This window comes from Lampetra planeri, chromosome 17 (genome assembly GCF_965212315.1).
Source record: "Lampetra planeri chromosome 17, kcLamPlan1.2.h2, whole genome shotgun sequence".
In the NCBI taxonomy this organism is placed as follows: Eukaryota; Metazoa; Chordata; class Hyperoartia; order Petromyzontiformes; family Petromyzontidae; genus Lampetra; species Lampetra planeri.
This window is the reverse complement of record NC_136123.1, coordinates 6,193,996-6,218,736: the sequence shown is the minus strand read 5'-3', so window position 1 is coordinate 6,218,736 and position 24,741 is coordinate 6,193,996. Positions and strand designations below refer to the sequence as shown.

The 24,741-nt window shown below is 45.1% G+C and overlaps 2 protein-coding genes across 2 annotated transcripts; both read right to left on the bottom strand.

Moving 5' to 3' along the window:
• Window positions 1-314: 314 nt before the first annotated feature.
• On the bottom strand, window positions 315-6,981 carry LOC144723319 (uncharacterized). Its single transcript, XM_078602014.1, has 2 exons — window positions 6,915-6,981; window positions 315-3,360 (listed from the first exon to the last, which is right to left on the bottom strand). The coding sequence occupies exon 2, from the start codon at window positions 3,350-3,352 to the stop codon at window positions 449-451; it is 2,904 nt and encodes a 967-aa protein (XP_078458140.1). The 5' UTR covers window positions 3,353-3,360; window positions 6,915-6,981; the 3' UTR covers window positions 315-448.
• Window positions 6,982-11,442: 4,461 nt separating this feature from the next.
• Window positions 11,443-24,503, bottom strand: TMEM64 (transmembrane protein 64). The gene is made up of 3 exons (XM_078602013.1): window positions 22,807-24,503; window positions 21,742-21,897; window positions 11,443-19,200 (listed from the first exon to the last, which is right to left on the bottom strand). Exons 1-3 carry the CDS (start codon window positions 23,551-23,553, stop codon window positions 19,009-19,011), a joined length of 1,095 nt encoding a protein of 364 aa, XP_078458139.1. The 5' UTR covers window positions 23,554-24,503; the 3' UTR covers window positions 11,443-19,008.
• Window positions 24,504-24,741: the final 238 nt, after the last annotated feature.

Genomic DNA, 24,741 nt, shown 5'->3' with positions numbered 1-24,741 from the left:
TCCCCCCTCCTCGGCGTCAACTTACAACCCTCACTACAAAGGCAGAACCCTCAAGTCACGCGATCTCCGTCACGCTGTTGAGACATAGAAAAAGGATGTCATGGTGAACAAGGGATTATAACCTTTACATGAAATAGGTCTGTGTCACCGCGCCCTTACGAGTGGCACGCACATTGATGCAATTAATACCACGTCGCGGTCTGCTTTTCGCTTGCAAGTTTCAGATTTACTGCAATACACCCGTCCTTGGACGGGCAAAAGGCTAGTCTTTTAGATTTTGCTAAAGGCTTTAAGCCCATTACACAGTCGACCTAACTTGATATCTTATTCACAAGCCACAATGCATAACTAGTGCACTTAACAACCTAAAAACCTAATACAGATGTTAAGTAATTACGGATGTTAACCACCTTGTATCACATTAGTCAAAGTAAAATTATTAAACCAGTTAAAATGCGGATTCTCTTGAATCGGACACCTTAATAGATTCTCCCGAGCTGTGTTTCCTCTTGACGTCTTTGTCTACATTTGCAGCCGGGGAAGAGTACTTTCTCTTCACGGACACCCGCTCTGGCCACGGTGGCCCTCTTTCTCCCCGATGGGCGCTCTCTTCCCTTTCTCCCGCCGACTGTTTGCGCTTGAAGCCGCGGTCTTGTGCCTTTGAGTGTGGTGGGATCCAGGGGGCGCCGGTGGCGGCCGTGCGTGATGGAGACTGATTCCGCGGGGAGCTGTGGGAGCTCGAGGATGCGCCGTCCGCCCGTAACTTAGGGGGGCGGCCACGCTTCTTGAGCAAGCGCACCTCGTCTGCGTCCTCATCTTCATCAGTGGTGGGGGTGGTGGCCGCCCATTTGTCCACCCGCAGAGAGGCTCCTTCCGCCGAGGACCGGTCGCTGCCCGGCGTTGAAGCCTGCAATTTTCCTTGCTGCGTTGCCGGCAAAGCCTTTTGAAAAATGTTCGCATTTGGCCGCGTTGTCGAGGTCAGGTGCTGTCGCAGATGTTTACTGCTCTTATTTTTATCACCGTTAGCGTTTTTATTAGATTTTTTACTGCTTAAGCGATTGGTGTTGCTGCTGCTTTTGCTTACACGCACCTTTTCCCCCTTCTTGATGCATCCGAAGGCCACGTGCTTGCTCAGGCTGCCCAGGTAGGTGAAGGCTCGCTTACAGTATGGGCAACAGGGCAGTTTCTGGGAGGAACTTGCCACATCCACTTTGGCTGAGCCGGGAGGTCTCCTCTTCACTTTCTCAGAGGCCCTGTCCTGGGCACTTAATTTCACCTTTTGCTTTGGCATAAAACCGCCGCTGCCACTCGCCTTGCTGCCGCTACTCTTACTGTACCCCCTTTGAGGGCTACCTTGGTCATCCACGGAGCTTGCGCTGTCACTTGCCGCCGACTGCTTGCGTGGAGTGTACCGGCGGCGGACGCGCACGTTGACACACGCCCGCACGTGCGAACGCAGCAAGGCCAGCTCCAAAAAGCCGGTGCCGCACTTGGTGCATGTGATTGGGCTCGAGAAGGAGTGTGGGATGCGTGCCACCCGTACACCCGGAGTTGCTGTGGCCATGCCTGGCACCGCAGTTGTTCCCACCGTGGCACCCGCTGGGCTCGCCGTGGATGCTGCGCCGCTGCTTGCTCCCCCCACCTTCCCGCCTTCCGCGGAACGGTTATAGCGGAAGGGAGGCGGACGGAATGTCGGGTAGCGAGCGCTGCTCCCGTCCATCTTCGCTAAATGAACATCGGGGCTCAGCAGATGCTCGCCTTCTGCCAGCAACTTCAATGTCGCCGTGAGGTTATTCTCCAAACTGCTTTTTCTCTCTTTGAAAGCCAACGAGAGCCGTGTACTTTTCCGCTTGTCATCCTCGTTTTTCTCCACCTGACTCATTGCGAGGATCTGCGTTGAGGAGAACCACATCTTTGCCTTTGCTGGGTCCGTGAAATTTTGTGGTCTCAGCCAGCTGAGCTCCTCATATTCGTCAACTTCACGTCCACCTCCGGCACCATTAGCCGAAAGCTCTTGTCCTTCTGACACATTCTCACCATCCGATTCATGAGCGCCCAATTTTGGGTGCATCTCTTCCTGATGACGCTTCAGGCTCGTGGGAAAGGCAAATTTCTTGGGGCAGAGAGGGCAACAGAGGGAACTCGTGTTTCCACGGGGCGTACAGGGCACACCGTGCGCCGATGCTCGGTGGCTTGAGAGGTTTTGCGGAGAGCGGAAGAGACGAACGCAGAATTCACACTTAACGGGCCAGAGGCCGGCGTGACAAGAAACGTGTGCTGTCAGTTCCACCACCGAGCTGAACCCTGCTTCGCAGGCACTGCATGTGAACGCCACGTGGAACCGTCCAGCAAATCTACTTTTCAGCATGCTCCCACCAGGCTTAGCTTCACTCGCCTGCACAACTGTCACGGAAAGTGGTGCAGTCAACTCTGCACCATCCACTGTTGCCCCTTCAGCTTTCATTGCAGAATCAATCTGTTTCTCTGCTAGGCCGAATTGTTCCAACGGAACACCGTCCGTTTGTGTATCAATAGCTTCTGTGCTTTCTTGTTCATTTTCTGCCTTTGCCGAAGCCACTTCGCCACCGCAATGGCTGTTACTCACAGAGAAGTCCAAGGGGGCGTTGCTCTTCAAGTCTGCTGTGCTGTTCCCCGCCTGCTCCACAGTGCCTCCAGCTTCATCACTAGCACCGTTTGTCAAAATGCGCTGCAGCTCTGTGCAATTGAGGCCACCACTCTCTCCTGGCTTGGGCGAAGCATTGTCCCCAGTGCCCTGCAGTACATTACTCTCACCAGCACCATCCACTCCTTGTCCCTCCTCTTGTGCGCCATCCTCATCTTGCGTCTGGCTGCTGCTAAGAGAAACCTCCTGACTTCCATGCCCTGACGAAAAGCTTCCACTTGTCCGCTCTGCCGCTGTATCACTGCTGCTCCTCTCATCTTCTGTACACGGTGTCCATGTGCCTTCTCTCATTTCAAGAGGGGAAAAGTCACTCCTTTGTTCTCCCTCCTCTTCAGGGACACCACCACACTCCCTCTGGCGAGTAGTGGCGGTGCACCCTTGCATCCCGTTGTCCGTGAAGGTGCCCTGCCACTCCTCCTTCATCGCGGGGGTGCTTCCTTCATCAGCAGCTGCCCGCCCCGCGCACCCCCCATTGTCAGTGGCAACTTGATTTACTCGCTCCTGCTCTGTGGTCACGACACTGCCGCCCACCTCGGAAGGCTGCACCGGCATGAGGGGGGCAGCCCTCTCGCAGGGTTGCGTGGGACTGCTGCTGGCCTCTTCAGAATTTGAGCTGTCTTCACTTTCTTGGGAAATGCCAGACAGATCCAGGGGCTGCTCCAGTGCCATTTCTGGATCTGCAGCAGCACAGAAATGCAGAGTTTGTGATGTCAGTCTGTTCATGAAAATAAAGTCAGAGAGTGCATACGACACACCTGTGTACACACTGTAAATGTGCTTAAACAAACAGTTTCAAAACCCGTGAGGCAAACTACATTTCTCATAAATGTAACTAGTTGTGAACGGAATACATTACATCATGGGACATGTATGCAAACTCTGCCACATGAAAAAATAAGCAAGTCGTAAAAATGTATATGGGATGCATTCCCAATATACACTGTAGTATAAAATGACCCTTTTTTACACTTGAGAATAGGTAGGTTAAAGATGATGATGATGATGATGTTAACTCAGAAGGCTAAGTCAAAAGGTACTTATTGCGCTACAGTGCAAATAGTATTGATTGCTAAGAAAAAGCATACAATGTGACTGGTTTGGGTATTATCTTATATAGATTTATATAGCTACTTAATCCAAGGCGCTTTACAATAATTATAAAGTTGTACATGACATGATAGTGGTTAAAATAAAGAGTGGGGTTATTAAAAGCGGTGGTGTAGCTATGGTGAAAGTAAGGACAGGTGGGAATGGTTAAGGAGGGGTTGGGGTAGTGACAGGGGTTGGGGTAGGCTTGGTCATAGCTGGGAGGCCAGGGCAGGGGGTAGCAGTAGGATGGGCAAGGGAGAAGAGATGGGGGTTGTTTTAATGGAGGAATGGAAGCAGGCCGATGAAGACGATTGTTTTATGTGCGTTGGGAGTTGGTTCCAGTCAAGGGGAGCGAGAAGGGAAAAGGAATGACAGCGAGACTGGGCGCAGGGCGAGGGAGGCACAGAGATGGAGTGTGGCGATTGGGAGTGTTGAGGACGGGGTGGGACATCGTATGATATATCAGTGAAGCAAGATATGGTGCGGTAAGACCGTGGAAGGATTTGTAGAGTGAGAAATTTAAAACGACAGCGATAGTAGGCAGGGAACCAGTGGAGTTGGGATAGTGCAGAAGTGTGGGAATTGTGGGGAAATTAACTGCAAATTTCTGAATTGGGATTACACATTGCAACATCACCCCTCCTGTGAAAACGTGGCAGAACCATCCTGAAGCAATCATAACAATAACTAATAGCAATAAGAGAAACAAACTGGGGTATTTATGAATCAGCAATACATCTAATTAATCGAATCTGAGTATTAGAGGGGTTGGTAGAGGGTTTCAACAAGATGACCGAGAATGATAGCCTCAGAATAAAAGAGCAGATAACAAAAGTCATGGAAATTTCCAGTTAAAAGTGGAAGCAGTCTAAATATCAGACTTGGATGGACATCCGGCCAAACAGGTGTTGTCTAGTTTATTCTACACGGCACCTCACAGACTCGTTCCTTAATTGTTTAATGGCAACTGTAGGTGACAACTACAAATGCAACAGGGTAAAAAAACCTATCTACGTGACTTTACCGAAAGACCCAAAGAATAGGGTAAATGCAACAAACGCTGTTCATGGCCTCGTGTGTCGGTCGGCCAGTCTTTCTCCACACCAATGTTTAAACACACGACGACTCTCATTTTCCTGTGAAATCTCAACATCATGATCTGTAAAAAATTGGGGTTTCCCTGCACAGGTGAGATTGTTTAGGTGTCCAGACGACGATGAATGATCCTCAACCGCGAGCAGAGCTAGGATTGCTATGGGAGGGTGACATTTGGTGGATGACCAGTGGGAATTAACGAACACTGAGAAAAGATAAACTAAGACTAAAATGTGTTTACATGTGGATGTGGCATCGAATAGAGAAAAATATTCACATGAAGAGAATACTGTAATGAGGAAGCGCTCACAACCGTGCTAAAGAGTATCCGTGTGGGTGCAAATCCAGAAGTGGCATTGGAGCATATTAGTCAGCAGAGTAGGCTTGAGTAAAGTTCGAGGATGCTGGAAAAGGGCCAAGATGTAGATAAAAGGAAGTCAATGCTCAATGACCTGAACATAAGCGAGCTTCATTGTGAAATAATGAAGAGGAAATCTCAATACTGGGCTTGGATGGAGGGCATACAAGCCAAGAACCTACACTTCGGAAGAACGCTAAAGAAGAGGTACTTTCATCCCTACATTGTCTATGTTATATGCTAGTTACAATGCAACATATAACAATGCACATTGTATGATGCGAGGGAGTATGTGGAATTAAAATAATATTTTATACATTTAAAAAAGAACCACCGTCTCGGATCCACGTACATCGCGACTCTTGAAATACTGAGGTTTGTTTTTAACCAAATTCGAAAAAAACATTTCTCTTCTTATTATGGTTGCCGACCCGCGGTGACGAGGATTTGTTTGACCATAAATTGTAAATGTTGTGGATTTACTCTCCACCACACGCGCGGGCTGCAATATCAACTAATTGGCGCGTTGTTTACGTGACAAACCTTACTGGCTGTGTCGGGTGGTGGAGGGTTAATTAAGACGCATTTAAACACCTTGATGATGATGATGATGATTACTTCACCACGTTGAGGGGTTGGTGAGGGGGTTAGAGGACGCGTCCAGGAATGAGTTCCCACTCACCACTTGAGTTACCCGTAGCGCAGTGCGCTACCTACTGCGCCACCGCTCCACACGCACTGTGTATATTAATTTGTTTTAAAGTATTTCAGAGTACCGTATAATTATGATACCCCCCCTTCTCCATGTATTTAAAAGGAAAAGTTGGAGGCGCGTCTTATAACCTGTTCGTTGTGCGTGCGTGACCAGATTCACACGTGTATTGACACCGATCAGTTTTTTTCGGTGCGTCTTTTTAAATCCTTTATATTAAGTTAACTTGCTTGCGCGCTTACGACTGTGCAAATCTTTCGGTCGTTTTTTAACCCACTTCTCGTGATCGAATCGAGCTGACATTTTGCACACAGACTCGTTGTGCGTGAGAATTTATTTTCGTGAAAATTTTTTTCCATAACTTTACACTTTTTAGGACATTTTTTTTATATTTAATTACCAATTGCTTAATGGTGGCAGGCAATCATCTGACCCATAGGTGGCAGCCATCTCAAGGCAGAGGACGAGAGGACTCTAGCCGCTACGCATATAAAGGATTTCTAGTGAAAAACTTTGTTTTTACGGGTTAATTTTTTAATCGTGAGAATGTAGCCCGGTGAGCGTGGAAGAGTAGGCCAAAACACACTCCCCACCCCCCACTCTCTTACAGAGTACAATAAGCGGACATCGCAAATCGTAGACTGGATAAACAACAGCAACACCGGCGGGGGCCGAATCCGCCGCTCCGATTGGTCGAGGCGCGAGAACGTGCGGGGGCAGGGGGGGCGTGATCAGCCAATCGGGAGGCCTCCATGCGGCGCCGAGCGCTTAAGCGCTGTGGGGAATGTAAAAACGCGACGATATTCGTCAAGGCATCAACGCGTAGCGAGCGCTCCGGCTCTTACCGAAACACCTCTCGTCGATTTCACAGAAGCCTCCCACCCCCCCACACCCACACCGAACGTGCTTTCAAATCGACTGAGAGAGATTTAATTACTTTCTATAGTTTTTTAAAACACCCGAAGCCGGAAATTTACCTGCCCCTCAACACACGTCCGCCTCCAAACAACAGCTCCGTCGAGTGGTCGCGAGCGGGACGTGACGTCACTAAACGGGGTGGGGGGGGCCTTGCTTTCCGGATGTGACGTCACCCTCAAGCGCATTGGGTCCACGTGCTCATTCATTCGTTATTCTGCCGGTCCCTGGAACGAGCGTCTATTGTTTATACTGCTCTGGAGGAGTAATCGGATGAGCTATGAAGCTTTTTGTAATTTGCAGTTGTCCAAGTTACAACGGCAAACAATACAAGAAAAACTGGGAGGAGTGCAAAATAGAGAAGATGGTCAGCAAGTCACTGAATATAAAAAACAATAAAAAATTTTTCAAGTAAATGTTTTTATTTATTTTATTGTTTTACCCACGTGACTTTACCGAAACAACCAAAGAGTATGAATTCTTGCAGTCACGAAAGCTTCGAATCTAGAATACATGAATTACTTATTTAAATACGATTGATCAATACAGTACTGGGAAATGCAGCAAAACAACGACAGTCCCAGTAATTGTTATTTTCTTACGGATACTGTTTAGCACGGTTGACTACGTACGGTGCGAAAAAAGTTCAACATATGTGTGTCACATGCAGATGTGCAAATGCGTGTGAAATACATGCAATATCATATCGAACACTTTTGTCTCTTACCAAAACTCCCAGAATGCGCCAAATCTCGGGAGTTAAAAAAACTGTTTTTTACCTTGATGGTTACGCTTGAGGGTTAGGGGCCGTCCATAAATGACGTCACGCACCTGGGGGGGGGGGTGGGGGGTTGAGAAATGTGACGTCACATCAAAATGCGCAACTTTAAATAAAGACAACACGTTCTACGGAATTAAATAGACTTTTTAATAAATGTTTTCTCCTACAACAGAGTGCAGCACTACATTAAATACGCACTACAATGACAATAGTTTAAAGCGATTTCAAGCGTGTTTTATTTTCAAAATTGAAATATGGTTGGGGGGGGGGCAGAGCTTTGTGACGTCATATTCGAGGGGGGGGGGGGGATCTGACTTTTTGTGACGCCGTGTGACAAAATGGGGGGGGGGGGGGGGGGTAAAAAATCGTCCAGAATCGCGTGACGTCATTTATGGACGGCCCCTTAACAGGCGTGGACAGTAGAAGGCAGTGGAGCGAAATAAATTATTCCGCATACCTCCAAGTTCACCAACCCGCACTGATCATTGTGGTGAAATATCCACCACAGCCCGCAGGTCAGCCTGGTTCCAACTCCTCTGGGTTGGGGGGGGAATAGAGACACCGTAACAGTGATAGTCACCGCTAAGGAAAGTGAACTTGGGTTGGCCCAAGGGACATCCGGTGATGCAGTGCCTATCCCAGCACCCACTAGCGCTGGCCCTGTCTGCAAGACGTCAGGAAGCCCCATCCATCAGTGAATTTAAAAAAACCATCCTGGACGTTCGTCTGCATATCACACACATTACTAAAAACCAAAAGCCTTGAGAGTATCTGAATGTGGTCTGCTTTGAAATACCAGGTCTAGGTGGCCCAGAGACGGTAGTACGGCAATGGATTCTTAAATCTAAGTGTATCGTTCCCCTTGCATGTGTAGTGAGTTCCAGGGAGACTGACGACGGAGTCGAGGCACACTCTTTTATTAAACTCAAGGACAGTACAATACTTGAAGGGGTAACGGCCCCTTCACCCATACTAGATGGGAAAACACCCCTAGCACTAATTCCCCTGTCCTGTTCCCAGTCCTCCTCTAATAGTGCTACGGGAGGCTGTCTGATCCGGCCCTGGTTAAGCACGGATCCCGGCACCCAGCTAACCCGGCCTTGCTCTTACAAGAGCAGCGGTCCTGGAGCTCTTGGGGCCGCGCCACTGGCTTGCCCTGCTCGGCCCTGACAAGGACAGCGAGCCAGGGGAGTCCCAGGGCCTATTCTGCCGGTCTTCAGACTTCACTGGTAAGCTTCTTCCACATTGGCTCCGAGCTCTCTGGCTCCCCGCCTTTTATAGGAATCCCCTCCGAGGGGCGGAGTTATGGGGGGATCACAGAGCCTCCCCATGGCCCCCCAGTGGTTAACGGATGCGGACGTGGATGTAGACACCCGTGTGTGGGTGCAGACACCCTTGTGTTTTCTGTCCGCCCTTCTCCCCGTAATAACCCCTACACATGCGTGGGGATTACCCGAGTACTCTGGTTGCATGTGGGGCCGTCCATAAATGACGTCACGCGATTTTGGACGATTTTTGACTCCCACGGCGTCACAAAAAGTCAGACCCCATCAAATATGACGTCACAAAGCTGCACTCTGATGTTGTAGGAGTGTTGTTATAACAATTAGTGTTGTTATAACAATTCTATATTTATATTATTGGTTCTTTCGGTGAAGTCACGTAGAAGGGAAATAATAATCAAAACGTCGTGAGAATTTTATTGTTTTATTTGTATTATTTTATTATTTCCCTTCTACGTGACTTTACTGAAAGAACCAATAATATGAATCCCTGCAGCCACGAAAGCTTTAAATCGAAATATATATTTACATGACGTCACATTTCTCACCCCCCACCCTCGTCACACATCGTCACAAATGTCTGATCCCCCCCCCTAGGTGCGTGACGTCATTTATGGACGGCCCCTGTCCACATGCCAATCGCGAATGGAACTGGCCATATACATCCGAGTGCAGGCTGCTCTCGATGTTTTTTTTAAGTGAAGCTTTACCATATAAAGGCTTGCAATTTAATTAATAGCAATCGCATATTATCCTTAGGTTGAATTAACTTACACGGTACGTTACCAATGAGGTCCATCTTCATAATAAAATAGGTTTTAGCCAGGAAATTCGAATTTGCGACAGGAAATACTTCTACAGCACACACTGTTACCGCATGGTGGCACTGCTTACTGCTAGCCGTATATTAGGAGGTAATAAATTTCCATTTAAAGCTTTCGTGACTGCAGGGATTCATCTTCTTGGTTTTTCGGTAAAGTCACGTAGAAGGGAAATAATAAAATAATAAAATAAACCAATAAAATAATTCTCACGACGTTTCGGCCACAACGCAAGCAGCCGTCCTCATTGCGTTGTGGCCGAAACGTCGTGAGAATTATTTTATTATGTTTATTTTTATTATTTTATTATTTCCCTTCTACGTGACTTTACCGAAAGAACCAAGAAGAGGAGGTAATCACTTCAAATACATACATGTTAGTCAACCTCATATTTTATACGGATGCCCCGATGTTATTCACGATACGATATTAAAAGTAACGATATGATCATTGCCGTGTAATATTGTTCCCTTCACTTTGCATTTCTCAATTACTGTATATCACTGTGTTGTGATGTTGATGCTTCTAATACGAATAGATTTCTTAAGCGGCGTTCTTCAACTGCAGTTGACTCAATCCTGCCCTTTCTGTTCATTATAACTTTACGATGTAATAGCGCTCATAACGCACATGCTGTCAGAAAATCTGACGTAATATAATGCCACGTTCTGCATGGCAAAGTTTTACAAATCACTTTTAATGGGTGGTGTCTATCTTTTTACTTGAATGATTTCGTAAACATTTTGTGAAAATTAAATACTTAAAAAGTAAAATCTACAATCATATAATAATGAGCAAAACAGAAGTTACGATTATCGTTCACCTTATATCTTACGATGTATTGTAGCATCCCCATATCAAGGCAACCTATTTTCCCATTTTGAAGTACATAGTCTCAGAATAGCCTCATATATGCAAATGAACTGGCAGTTTTACAATAAATATAATGCTGTATTTCAAATAACATTTGTTGCAAGTATCCATGATGTTGCCATTGTGCCGTCAACTTATTAGCAAAATAAATGGTGATCCTTTCACAAGGAACCATTGTGATGATTCAACCCTCAAAACGCCGTTGGATAACATTTCTAAGGATGCACAAAACCCAATTATTCGGGCATCACACTGCGCACTGTATTGACATACGAGAAGAATAACGCAGAATATGCCACATGGGCTACTTTCAAATGAGTGCCATTACGGTGGCATTAATAACTTAGCATGCGATTCAGCATAAAATCAGCATACAAGCCTGCACATGCATCAATCATTAAGTGTTTTCATGAGTCTTTAAAAAGCCACTCAACAAAATGAGATTTTGTTGCAAATTCAGCTTAAAACATCTGCTGGGCATCACTGAGCAAACTCCAACCCATCTAGATATTTTTTAACGCCGTTTCAGAGCAGCTTTCCGTCACATGGTACGTGCCGTTAATAGATTTTTAAGATGTTTTTTTTTACACATTCTGTATTTGCTGAAAAATTGTATGAATTCATTATCATCAGACATGTTCAAACTATTGAACAAACCCGACTGGCAGATTGAATATTACAGGTCACTCTTGCAAATGAGAATATCCTGGTATCTTGAATACTCACCCAGCTAAACAAAATAAACCTGAACTTGAAATCCACTACTTTCCATTAATCATACACTTTTCAGATAAATAACACAAAAAATACTAGATTTGCAGACAAACTCAGATATTTTGTAATACTCCATTTATTTTAAACCTTCGTTCACAACATTTTATTCCAGTGGAAAATTTATTTCAGACAAGGCAAAACAAAAAACATTGTAATTTGGCACTCATTTACAAGGATAATCAAGTCAATGTCCGAACACAAGTGAATGACGTTTTTAAACAGTTAATGAATACTTTACTGACGTAGACACAACAGTTTACTTGTTTGTATGACTGTATTATAAAAGGGATCATAATATCAAGGAATAGAGATGCGAGTTTTCATAATATATGGAGCTCTGAGAAGGCACATTTGAAGAGCATTTTAATAAGACTCACGATACAAGGTTTGCTAGTGTGATGAAAGTTTGTAACAGTACAAACCATGACAAAATAGAAGGTCCCGTATATAAATAAATTCAGATCCAAAACATTGATAGAACTATCAATGAACTCAAAACATTAATGTGAAGAAAACATCAACTTTTCTCCTAAATCATGTTTCAGAAAACAGCACTTCCGCAAGATTTCTGTCATTGTGATAGCTTATGGGTCTTTAAAGAAATCAAACAAGAGTACCATACTGTATTCTCAAATATTTGACGAGTATATTTAAAGCAAATAACGTCCCACAGAGAGTTTCATTATAGTCAAAAGTGACATTTAGGTGAAAACCTTTAGAAAAATGCACATTACTTGGAATAGGCAGACTTTTTTTTATAAAAAGCAGAATGTTTAAAATATAAATAGCAGGCAATGCAACATAAATGTGCCTGGTGCACACTTAACATTTTGTACATTAACAGAGTAAGAGCCTTTGAATATTGACGAGTTCACATTTGGCAAGCACATATTTGTAAAATTGAAAGTGTGACTTTTCTGTCTTCCAAATCAACGGCAAAGAGAGCTCAATCTCTAGCGTTAACAAATACTAGGCCTTTATCAAACCTCCACTACTTGCAAATAGTTTAACCTTTATCCACCACAACGATGCCCAGTGATAAATAACAGGATCTGTGAGTCTAAGCTGTAGTGTTCAGCACTGGCCTGTGACAAAATCACCTCGAATGTGCCCCAACTCTGAAGCAAAGCAGGATTAATCGGGGTTAGTGCTTGGAGAAGTGATCCCCATGCATCATAACAGATGTCATAGGCTACGGGGCTACGTTTTGGTAAACAGAAGGCAATTAGACAATAGTTATTGTTACACTGTACTTAAATTGCTCCCACATCGATACTAACCGCCTTCACCAACCCACAATGAGAAGCATGGTGAAGTTAGGTCAAGTAACCCATACAACCTGCACAGTGTGAGGAGGCCTTCATCTGCCAGTGGATTGCTAAAAGGGTTAATACAGGGTGGTCCAGATGTCTTGTGACCAATATTGATTGACCTCGAAAATTGTTTCCTTTGCATATTCATTTGTTTTAAATAAACCTTACTTAAACAATATTACGTTTTCGATAATTAAACGGGGGTCACAACACATCTGAACCACCGTGTAGATGTACAATCAAAGGCAGGCGATACATTTCCAATAACATACGGTTGCATTACATAAATGATAAACAAAGCAGCCTATGACCAAATCACATGGAATGCACCCAGAATTCATCAGATCTTGAAAGCTAAGTAAATGCTTGGAGGGGTTGTCACCATGCGCTCAAAAATAAAGACGTAATAGGCCGTTGGCATTAGAGGACATTGTAGCAAAACTCATTGTTCTGCACTCGCGCACCTTTGCCAAGCTACACTGACCAGCATGATGAAGTACAAACAATATCTCTTATTGGTTCTTTCGGTAAAGTCACGTAGAAGGGAAGTAATAAAATAAAAAAATAAAAAACATAATAAAATAATTCTCACGACGTTTCGGCCACAACGCAAGCAGACGTCCTCAGGTGAAAACCAGGTCTGTCGAGGCAACAGCGTCTGAAAACCAGGTCTGTCGCCTCGACAGACCTGGTTTTCACCTGAGGACGGCTGCTTGCGTTGTGGCCGAAACGTCGTGAGAATTATTTTATTGTTTTTTTATTTTATTACTTCCCTTCTACGTGACTTTACCGAAAGAACCAAGAAGATGAATCCCTGCAGTCACGAAAGCTTTAAATCGAAACACATATATCTCTCGTGGCCTGCAAGGCTAACATTGCACCATACATGCACATACATGTTGCTGTGACAAAGGTCGGGACACGCGTTAAGTTCAACAGAACGGAGTTTGCTGTCGAAATTACAGAAACGTACCAATACCAGCCGGTGAGTATATTAACATTTGGGACAATGCAATCAGATACCACATCTCGCATTTGATTAGCCAGATTAAACCACTAAATAACCTGCTCAACGGTCATGAAATACCAGTTCCGCTTGATGCACAAGGGACAATCGCATAAGGTGAGTCGGGATAAGACAGCATCTTCACGTTTATTGTTCGTATGTATATATGTCAAGACAGTAGCGCCTACATGCGGCGTGAGTGGACTAGTGGCCACGAGAGGTAATGACAGGGGAGTCAGCCAACAGTGCGAATGCACTAGTGGCCATGGGAGGTAATGACAGGGGTTTCAGTTGTGAGTGCGAAGGGACTGGTGGCTACGGGAATGATCGAGAAGGGAGCGTGGTCAGGTGATGGAAGAGGACGGTGGAGTCTGCTGGTGGAGCGAGCGTCCAGAGTCAGCGAGAAGGTTCGAGAAGGGGGGCGTGGCCTCGGTTGGTATATAAAGGAGATGCGCAGGAGACTCAAGGCAGTTGCAGTGGGGGTCTCCGCCTGATGTCAAGTAAGCGTGTCTTCAATAAAGTGCCATCTCAAGAGAAGTGTCAAGGCGTCATAACATATGTATTTGGAACTTCTTAAGCATCGTACGTAGCCTACCGTGATATTCGGAGGTGCGGGGGATGGACAACTAAACACAAAAACCAACCATGTTTGAAACATTCACACACCTTCTTATATAGCTTTCCCACGCTTTGCGCGGTAGATGTTGCAAAAAACATCGCCAACATACCAAGACCACACAAGACAGCCGGCTGCTGAGCGGCGAACACGCGACACACAATGTTGTCCCGCGTCCGACCGCTTCGCCACATACGAGCGAATTCAAATCACACAGAGCGAGTTTTGGGTAAAATATGGTCTGCCGCATGTGCACGAAATCTCACGAACTGAATCCGCATAGAGCGTGGGAAACCGATACAGTGGTGTGGTGAGCAGTGAACTGAATACAATTCCAAGGGGGTTGTGGCACCCTCAGTGAGGGCGCACGTACACCATTACCTGTACACCTTATTCGGAAGGTGTACAGGTAATGGTATTGATAAATATAGATCTGCCACTTTCACCAACACATATTACGGAGGGCCAATGGAAATAAGTGGCTTTAAAAAAAAGTGAACTTTTAGTGCCTGCCCTCAGGGATGTACTGTAAAACGACCACTAAAGTATTTTCTGAGCACTATTTATAGGGTATATACACCAGAGTAACCATTCGCCCCCTCATGACAATTCAATTCGTCGCTGCACGTGAAGGTAGCGATTCAATTCAATAATCAATGCTTTTTTCACATTGAGTGGCCCATAGCAGTCATGAAAAGCCATTGCATACAGCACGGAATATTCGAATAAGAATTGTCACAGGTGCGATTCAATGCAAGCATCATTAGTTGACATTGACAAACCAATTGCATCATAACACCATGAGAACGCACCAAGTATTTTATAACACACGGACACTTGCAGAACCTGGAGTGTGTATGGGGAAAACAAAGTATTTAATGTGGTTTGCTCTGTAATTTGGTTTTCAAACGTCACCGTTCCATCTCGCCGTTGACACCGCAAGCAATGACACCTTTTCAAAAAGAGGTTTGCATTACATAAATGAGAAACAAACCATACAGTATACTGTAACACCCTCAATTTGCGATAAACAACTTAATATACTACATCTCAAAGAAAAACAAACATTAAAGTCCATAAAGACAAAATAAATAAAATATGTAGTTTTCTCCCCCCACAATATTTGCAAGTTTCCTTCCCTCCCGCCAAAAAGAATCAATTCTATTGACGAACGTTACACAAAACACGTAGTCCACCCTTGAAATGTTAAATGCAGCAGCCTGTAGGTTTTAAATTTACACAGACCATTACATACACCGTACTACTAAATAGATAAAGGACTACAGAATTATTATTTATTCATCAAAAGTATATCGTCTCAAGTATAGCTTTAATAAACAAACGAAAAAACAAGTTTTGGTTTTGTATGAGTGTAGGTGAAGCACACCTTCCTTCCTGTGCAAATGTCAAAAGAAAGAAAAAAATCCAAATCTTTAATCCTCACCACCTTCCATGACCTTCAACATTTAATCTTGGTGGTGCAAGCCTGTATGCGTATACAAGTCGACTGTGTCTATACCTGGGTACAGTACATTTATATTTAAACAAGCTTTGAGAAATAAAAACAAGGCCCGAAAAGAATGCCATTGTATAACTTGTCAGACCTGCTATATGTTACTTAATCGTTTTAAATGTTCCAGGATTTATTTCGTTACAATGACAATTTGAAGAAGTCAGGAGGGGAAATATCTGTGACATTTTAGGAATATATTTGTCCTGCAAAAACAATCAAATAATTTCGATAGAGCCAGCTGAGAATGCAGTTAAATGTTATCTTCTTGTCATAAAACATCTCATAAAAACAAGGCTCCATATGTCTAAACCAATTTTTATTACCAGCCAGTAAGGTGTGCCAAATTTCACTGCAAGACAATTTTTTTACAGATTCTTCATACCTTTTACTCAAGGCAGCTGCTGTTATGATAACATTGTTCTATACACAGCATAATTTAAAAAGCATAACTTTTTTGGGTGAGGCCATGTTATGATCTGGATACATTTGTGTGGATAAGACCCTCCACCACCCAACACAGCCAAAAATATATTAGATTGTCACGTGTACAAGCGTTACACATGCCACTTATTGTAATATATCACCGGTAAGTTGAAGAACAATTCTCATAACTGAGACTCTTATGGATAAATTTGGTTGTGAAAATTGAACAATATACCCAGAAATCATTTATGAATCTTAAAATTGGTTGGGAAAGCCTGATCGTAAAGTATAATTTACAGTTAAAAATTTTCATTGCTAATGGTGAGAAGATGGATTTCAAATATTTTCTAAGTACTTTTTCAACTACATTTTTATGGAATACATAAATTAACAGGTATAATGTGTAAGAAAGTGATATTTTTCAAAGAACCTAAAAAAAACAATCCATCATCTAAAATAACTTATTTCCTGGAATGTTGGGCACTAAAGGTAGACAATTTGGCACAGATGTGCACTATCATATGACCATTTCTTATGTAGTAATTGGTCATTTTGTAGGTACAATTCTGAATCATTATCACCCAACTTTAGAGAATGTGTAGAAATAAGTTAGATTATTTTATGTCCTGATAATCTGGATTTGAAAAGGTACTTTCCACTCATATACTCCTTACATACTCTACAATTAATACACACGCTCTTGCGTGAAGCCAAACTTAAAGTTAAGGCCACAAGCTGCACGCATTCGGTACACATTCTGACAGTCAATCGAGAACAAAAAAAATAGTCTTGGGATGAGAGGTGAGTTAGAGAACGTCACACGGGAACATTAATGTGGTCTTTCGAAGACAAACTGCTCCATCATGTCTTGCCGTAAAATCAAAATGGTCTCCTGCGATGGTGAACAATGGGACATTTTAAACAGTTTACATTCTGCAATCGAGTGTACAGAAGGTGCCGCTTAGAAAAAAAAAAATGCTAATTTTTTAACAAGCAGTTTTCACATACAAATGGCGATGCAATCTGTGCACATGGGGCAAACGTAAATAGGAGGCTGAAACGTTGACTAGATGTGTATGCTAGCAAATAAATCATGTAGAGCCGACATCGGGGCTTCATTATGACATCAACAATAATGGCTTTTTGCATGTAAATCTCCTGGAGTATAATACACCACAGTATTGAAGTGCCAATCGCTAAGTAATTCAGGATCTAATACGATTATTAAGTCAAACATGCTAACAATCTTTAGGTATTTTTTTATTAATTTAACAGGCATGCAGCTTAATTAGCATACTTCGAACTAAGCCTTTCTCAAGGCAATACAAACATAAGCTCAGATTTAATCAATAGATTTCTCAACAACTACACGATGGTAATGTTAATAACTGGCGGTAAAAGTGTGGCCTTGCAGCCGCTTGCTCAAGTCACTGCTGGCGGAAGGGCTTCCACTCCAGGGTATGTTGGCCTACTCTTTCACGTTGGCCAGACATCTAGCAAGAGGTGGAGTACCCACACTATACCCCACCACACATAGCCTGCGGTGTACCCATTTAGGCTGCTGGGTGGACAGAGGTGGGGGGAGTTTGAACTACTTTGTTTCAACAGCCACACCAGGAGATCCAACCGGTGGCCTCTGGATTGCAATTCCAGTGTGCTCATCACTACACTATGGCAGTTATCCTAGCATAATAGCCGTTGGTATGAGAAAACACTTTAAGACGAGGTGCAGAAAACAAAATGAACCTAGCACTGCAAGACGCTTCTGCAGTGGGAAACGCTGGCCGAAAGGACAGATAAGCCGGTGTTTCGCCCATGTCCGAAACATGAGCAACTTTTACCATGTGTTCTCACCTCTGGCTGGCGTTGCCCACTGCAGAGGCATCTTGCAGTGCTATTTTCATCTGCTGATGGTAGAATAATGTGTATGGATTTTTTTTTTTCACTGTTAAGTAGTTTTTAAATACAAAGCTTAGAGGTAAAACAAATATGTAAAAATATATATGATCACCAGTCTGTATATAGCTGATCAAATTTTGTCGTCACTATTTTATACATTTATCAAGGAGCTCAAATATATAGAGTATTCATCATGTATAAATTAGGTGACAAGGCATAAGTAATAATAGCCGAGATATGTAACCAACATTTGCTTTTGAAGCTGAAGACAACAGTCCACTTATCACATTAATACTACTGTAGTTATCCACAAGAGGGTTAAGATCTCTTTTGAACAGACTTGAACTTTGCACACCCAAATAATGAAGTTGAACAAAACTACTAAACATTACATCTTAATTTAAACATTTACATGTAAACATTTGCATTGCCATAGAATTTTTCTTTTCAAATAATTACCCAACAAAAAATAGAAAGTCACTTGGGCTGCAATGTCTGCAAAGGAATTACAATATTCATGTATTACAACGGCAAACTGAAATCGGTGCACTTGCTAAATACTTCTCCCTTAAATACTTTTTATCAACAGTTTTTGCCGATAGCCCTGCGTTAAGAGATGATCAGAACACACGCACACAAAGCATCACCACCGATTCAGAAAGCAGACCGCAGTTGGCAGGTCAATAGGTGCAGCTGCTCCGCTGCCATTTCTCCGAGCCTTGGCTGTGTTTTTACATGTCTCACGTCCCTTAACGGGAATTGGTGGGCAACTTCGTATTCATGTAAGCATGTTCAACTTCTTTCGCGCCGTACGTAGCCAACCGTGCTCATCGGAGGTGCGGCACTTACACGGGCTACACGTTCTGCTGATCGGTGTAGGAGAGCCCCAGCCGCTGGGTACCATACGAGCCGCCACCGTTGCCGGACGTGCAGTCGAGGGGTCGCGAGTCCTCACCCTGGCCAGACTGGCAGGCCGCGATGGCCTCGTTGAGCTCCCGGCGGGCCCTCCGCACCACGTACAGCATGAGGCCCACGCTGATTAACAGCTGTTGGGTCGGCACGTGTACGTATCGTGGTTAGCACTCAAACGATAGGCAGCTTTATAATGGAGGCAATGTTTTCGTGCTGGTGAGGGGGTTGCGGAGACAGTGGTTTGTACATTGTGATATGTGTGCAATGACCCGAGTTACATTTTGGGCCACAGTTCACACGAGTGGTCCACACCCCCCCCCCCACCACCTTCACCAACCTGCACTGATCAATATGGTGGAGTATGGTAAACAAAATCCCCCAAAAATCGACAGTGAGGAGGCCTTCATTCAGCAGTGGATAGACAAGAGGATTGCTAATTATTACAATGTTTACAGTATTATCATTACACGAACATATATAATTTAATGCCCATTTAGTATAACAAATATAAATTAAATGTACAAAGTATGTAATCTTTAATAAATGTTTTATTTTCATGAAATATCCAGTGCTCTATTTGTATGACTTTAGTTGTTATGCTTCTGTTCTGTATTGTGTATCACATTATAGCTTGGTTATTTGTTGTGATTTATAGCTTTCTTAGAATTAGCCACCGACGACAATACCAGCATCATCTAATTTTTAGATACAATTTTTTTACGTAAGAGGATAAAATAAAATAAATGCTGATGGTGGTTGTGTAGGTAGTAATAGCAGTAATGAGCGAATATATTTAATATGTCATGTCTCCAGGCATCTGGAGACTCAAGGGCACCAGTGTCAAACACGCTTAAGTAGCCTCAAGATTAAAGGGACATAACAAGGCCATGCTACTTAATAGATCACGGATGCTGAGCATGACAATACTTAGAAGCAGGTGGTGACTTGTGACCACCTTATAAACTGCTTATAACAACTGGCTATGTTAACTGTGGCATTGACCATAAAACATAGTAGTATATACTTGTATTTTACTGGGAGTGGAGTACGGAAGAGTGGTTATCACGCAGCATTTTGAAGCCAGCAACCTGAGTTTGATTTATGGTAACAGCCAACATCAGTGGCGAGTCATATCTGAACCCACCCTGGCACCCCCCCCCCCCACCCTGGCAACACCCCCCCCCACCCCATTTACCAAACTACACTGACCAGTGTGGTGAATTTGTGTCAAACAACCCACATGAGCAACGTGGCATTGGGAAGCCTTCATCCAGCAGTGGATTGACAATATGCTGCACATTATTACTGCATCGTTTAACTTTTTTTTCCAAACACACTATGTAAATGTTCTCACAGTACATTTTCATTTTGCTGCAACAAAATGGTGTAGCTTAAATGAATTGCAATTGGAAAAAAGATTGGTCCAGGCCACGGAATCACTTTTCCAATGTTGAGTCTGCTTTGCTAGCAAGGGCAAACCCATAATTGCTTCTTTGGTTAGCTTCATGAAGAAACAGCAGAAATCTAAAAATCTGCGATCCAATAATCCGCGAATCCTTGTAATTCACGACTGCTCGTGACCGGAGCAGATTGAAAACGGTTCGTAGACTGCAAACCACTACCTGTAGGAGAGGGCAGGAGCTGCAGGAGCGGAGCTGCAGGGAAATACGGAGGCAAGAATCGTTTCGACTTCAATCTTTCGTGATTACAGGAGTTCATACTCTTTGGATCTTTCGGTAAAGTCATGTAGATAGAAAAATTATAAATTAATATTATTCTTTTTCTATTTTATTACTTTTCTATTTTATTATTTTTCTACCTATGTGACTTTACTGAAAGACCCAAAGAGCAAGAATTGTTTGTTCTGCATTTGCATAGACTAGCTACGGTCATGTAATTTATATTGATAGAAAAATATTTTAGCAATTTTTTTTTACCTGGCTTTATAGTTTTTAAAAAATCCTTTAACATTGACGAATAAGGCAGATTTTCGCCATTTGGGTCGAAGATAAAAAAAGACATTACCTTGTCATCCATTCAATTCTAATAGACTGATTACATTCCGCACTGCCCTTGTAATCCACAATATATTTTTGCCAATAATGACATTTTGCAGCTCTATCCTCTCATAATCTGTGGCACTCCACGTGGGCAGGAAGATATTTTTCGGACTATTTGGTCTAACCTCCACTGTGTGCCGCAAATTACCGGATCCAATATACGTTCCCCCATATCTACGCAGATTATTGGATTCCTGCTGAATTGGGCAAAGAATTAGAAAAACAGTTCCGCGATGGATCAAAAGCAAAGCATACTCAAAATTGTACCCACTCTCGCCAATGGACATGCCAACTTATCCAACACATTAAAGTATGATATCCGACTTTACGTTTGATTTGTCCCCAATATTCAGTGTCACTACTGCGTATGTTTTCGAGGACGTGCTGTATAGCGCTCTGATGTGTTTTTGGGTTGTACCAAATGCTATTTGGCATATATACAGTTTCTAAAGAAGCTCCCAGGACGTAGAGCAAAACGTCGCACAACATGCCAAACACGCAACATGCCCCAAAAACACATTGGATAACCAATTTTCATCTTTATTTTGCAAAACACATCTCCCAACATAATTGTTCCAAGTCCGGCATAATTAACGCAGCAACGTTATGCAGTACCTGAAGGAGAAATATGACGTATCCACCGAGAGTCTGCTGCGACATGACATCTTCCATAGTCCGCAGCGTGGTGCCCAGGTATGAGTTGAGGATCTGCGTGGGCAGCAGTCCCAGTGACGAGGCAATCAGGTAGCTGGGGGTAGGCACGCGGCTGACCTGCATGCACACAGCAGCATGCGCACAGAGGCTTTCATTTTTCATATGCTTCTTTACGACTTGCAGCCTTCCACTTGGCCCATAAACTAAAGCAACGTTCAATATGTCTGCGATAACAATAGCAGTAATGATTAATGGTGAACATAAAATACAGTAATGGACCCAGAAGCAGTACTGCAGTATATTTCTTTTGTGGAATTTTAGCGTTATCCTCCCATACGTGTGGATTTTCCCTTGAAAGACTTGTTTCCACATACAACAAGAGCATAAGCAGAGTTACACGATTTAAAACGTAAGGTATATGATGTGGCACAGACTCATTTATGGCACCTAAAGGTAAAGAAAGGACACACTAGTTTGCCCCTCATGCCAATGTGTTAACTCGACTGTTTTCATCCATCAATTGACTGTAAAGCCTTGGGGACATGCTGCGGATTCCAGGAAAATATATGCATCTCTTCACCCCCATGAAATAAAAACTAAGAGTACCCAACTCGCTTACCGAAAGAACCAATAATATGAATCCCTGCAGTCACGAAAGTTTTAAATCGAAATTTACCCAACTCACTGTGAGGTTGCGGCAAATTCCAGGGGAAGGAAAAGTCAGCCCATCACCCCTCCAGCACCAATAAATTAGGTACCACTTTATGGGATGTCAACAGTGGTTATTCTATGTTTATACTGTTCTCCACAATCAGAATGTGGAATTTACACCAATAGAGATTAGCAATTCTCAGTGCATATTTGGCTATGGGTACACACAATTTATTAAAAAAATCAAGCAGCTCACCAGCTCTCACCTACATCACAACCCACGAAGTAATGAATACTCTTCATAGTTGGCCACCATTGCCAAGTAACCCAGCGGTAAAATAAAAACATAGAAATCACAAACAAGAGCACAATTACCGCGAACACAGCATTCTGCAGGCCGAAAGGGATGGGCGTGAGCCTTGCCAGGGCAATGACCCTGAGGCCGCCTCCGCCCTCCAACACCCTGATGACCGCGCTCATGGTGCCGCTGGACCTCAACCTCGCCGCGGCATATCCCTCAAGCCACCGGCGGCAGCCGACGTGCGCCACGAACGTGCCGATGAGCACCCCGGCGGCGACTAGCGCCAGGCCGAGCAGGAACCCGTAGAGGTATCCGGCGGCGACGTTGAGCACGATGTAGCCCCAGCCCCAGGGGAAGGACACGAGGACGAATCCCAGCACGAACAGCAGCGTCCCAGCGGCCATGTCCACCTCCTGGAGCCACTCGAGGAGGTCTCGCATCACGTAGACGCGCACCGCCAGGAGGCCACCGAGGCAGAGGAGGGACGCGGCGCATCCGAGCGCGCACGGCCTCACGTAGCCCAGGAGGGCGCTGCTGCTCCGGGTGTCTCTCTTCTCCTGCTCCAGTACCAACACCACCTGCGTGCCATCCTCTTGCGCAGTGCCCGAGCAATCCTTGTCACCCTGGGGCGACGGCGCCAGCATCATCACTCCATCGCCGCCGATCTCCTCCTGGTGATGTTGTTGATGTTGTTGTTGTTGGTGGTGGGGCTCAGACGGTCCCGATGTCAGCCGCTCCACAGCGTGGCTCAGCAGTGGCAGCCGCAGGAATGATCGGAGAGCCCATGACAGTGCAGAGGCTGCCCTCTCTGACACTAGCATCGTAATAATAAACGACCACAATGCCAATGCCCCCCTTATCTATCCACAGGAGCGTCAGAGAGCACTTAATACGTTTTTAGTTGCATCCTGTATTGCGAAAGTTGGCCAATGCCATCAATTCGTGTTTGGAATGCAAGCCCGAGGTAACATCATGTTGTTATTGTTGTTATTGCTGCTGCTGCTAATGCTGTGGCGACCAGGCAGACACGTCTCGAGGTGTCACGCACTCGGGTTCGTGCGTCTCGTGGCAGCTGCGCAGACTCTGGGCGGCGAGCATTAAGTGCGCCCACTTATGTACGGTAGTCGATTACCAAACAATATCGATTAATAAACAGCCTTGAAGCGAGCAGCCTGGACGTGGCGTGCGGTTTCGCGTGTCGCCCCCCACCACCACCACAGCCCCCCTTCTTCAATGCGGTGTCACCCGCCCGGCGCTCGCCAAACCTCGCGAATTCACCACCCCTCGACGAACTTGACACTGACGCTGCTGCTCCCGGTGCTGTCGTCCTCCTCTCGTCCACGTAGCTTCCCCCCCCCCCCCCCCTGTGCTCATCGTGGGTGGGCGAGAGAAGAGATCGCGGAAAGACGAAGGCCTCCGTCGATGTGGTCGGGGTACACCCCGCCTCGGCTAGCGGCCCCTACCGAGCGGCAGGCGCCTTGCCCGGCAGGGCGCGCCATGGACGCGGCGTCGGCGTCGCGCGCTGCGAGGCGAACAGGAAAAGTTCAACGAAAGGGAAATTTGGCGACCGCCTTCAGCTGTGGGAGGGCGAATCTTGCCTCGGCTTCTCTTGCTCTCTGCTGCTTGTTGGCGAAATTGAATTGACGGTGTACGGCTTGAAACGGACGATGTTGCTATTGCTGTTATTGTTGCTGCTGCTGTTGCCGCTACTGGCCACGTATCCGCGTGTCCACAGCGCGGGGTGAAGCCACGACCCTCAACACGGAGGGCTCCTGCCCAATGGACGTGGCCCCTTGCCTCGCCCCCCCCTCCCTCGCCCCCCCCCTCCCTCGCCCCCCCCCTCTCTCGCCCCCCCCCTCTCTCGCCCCCCCCCCTCTCTCGCCCTACCCCCCTCTCTCGCCCCCGCCCCTCTCTCGCCCCCCCTCCCTCGCCCCCCCCTCCCTCGCCCCCCCTCCCTCGCCCCCCCTCCCTCGCCCCCCTCTCTCTCGCCCCCCCCCTCTCTCGCCCCC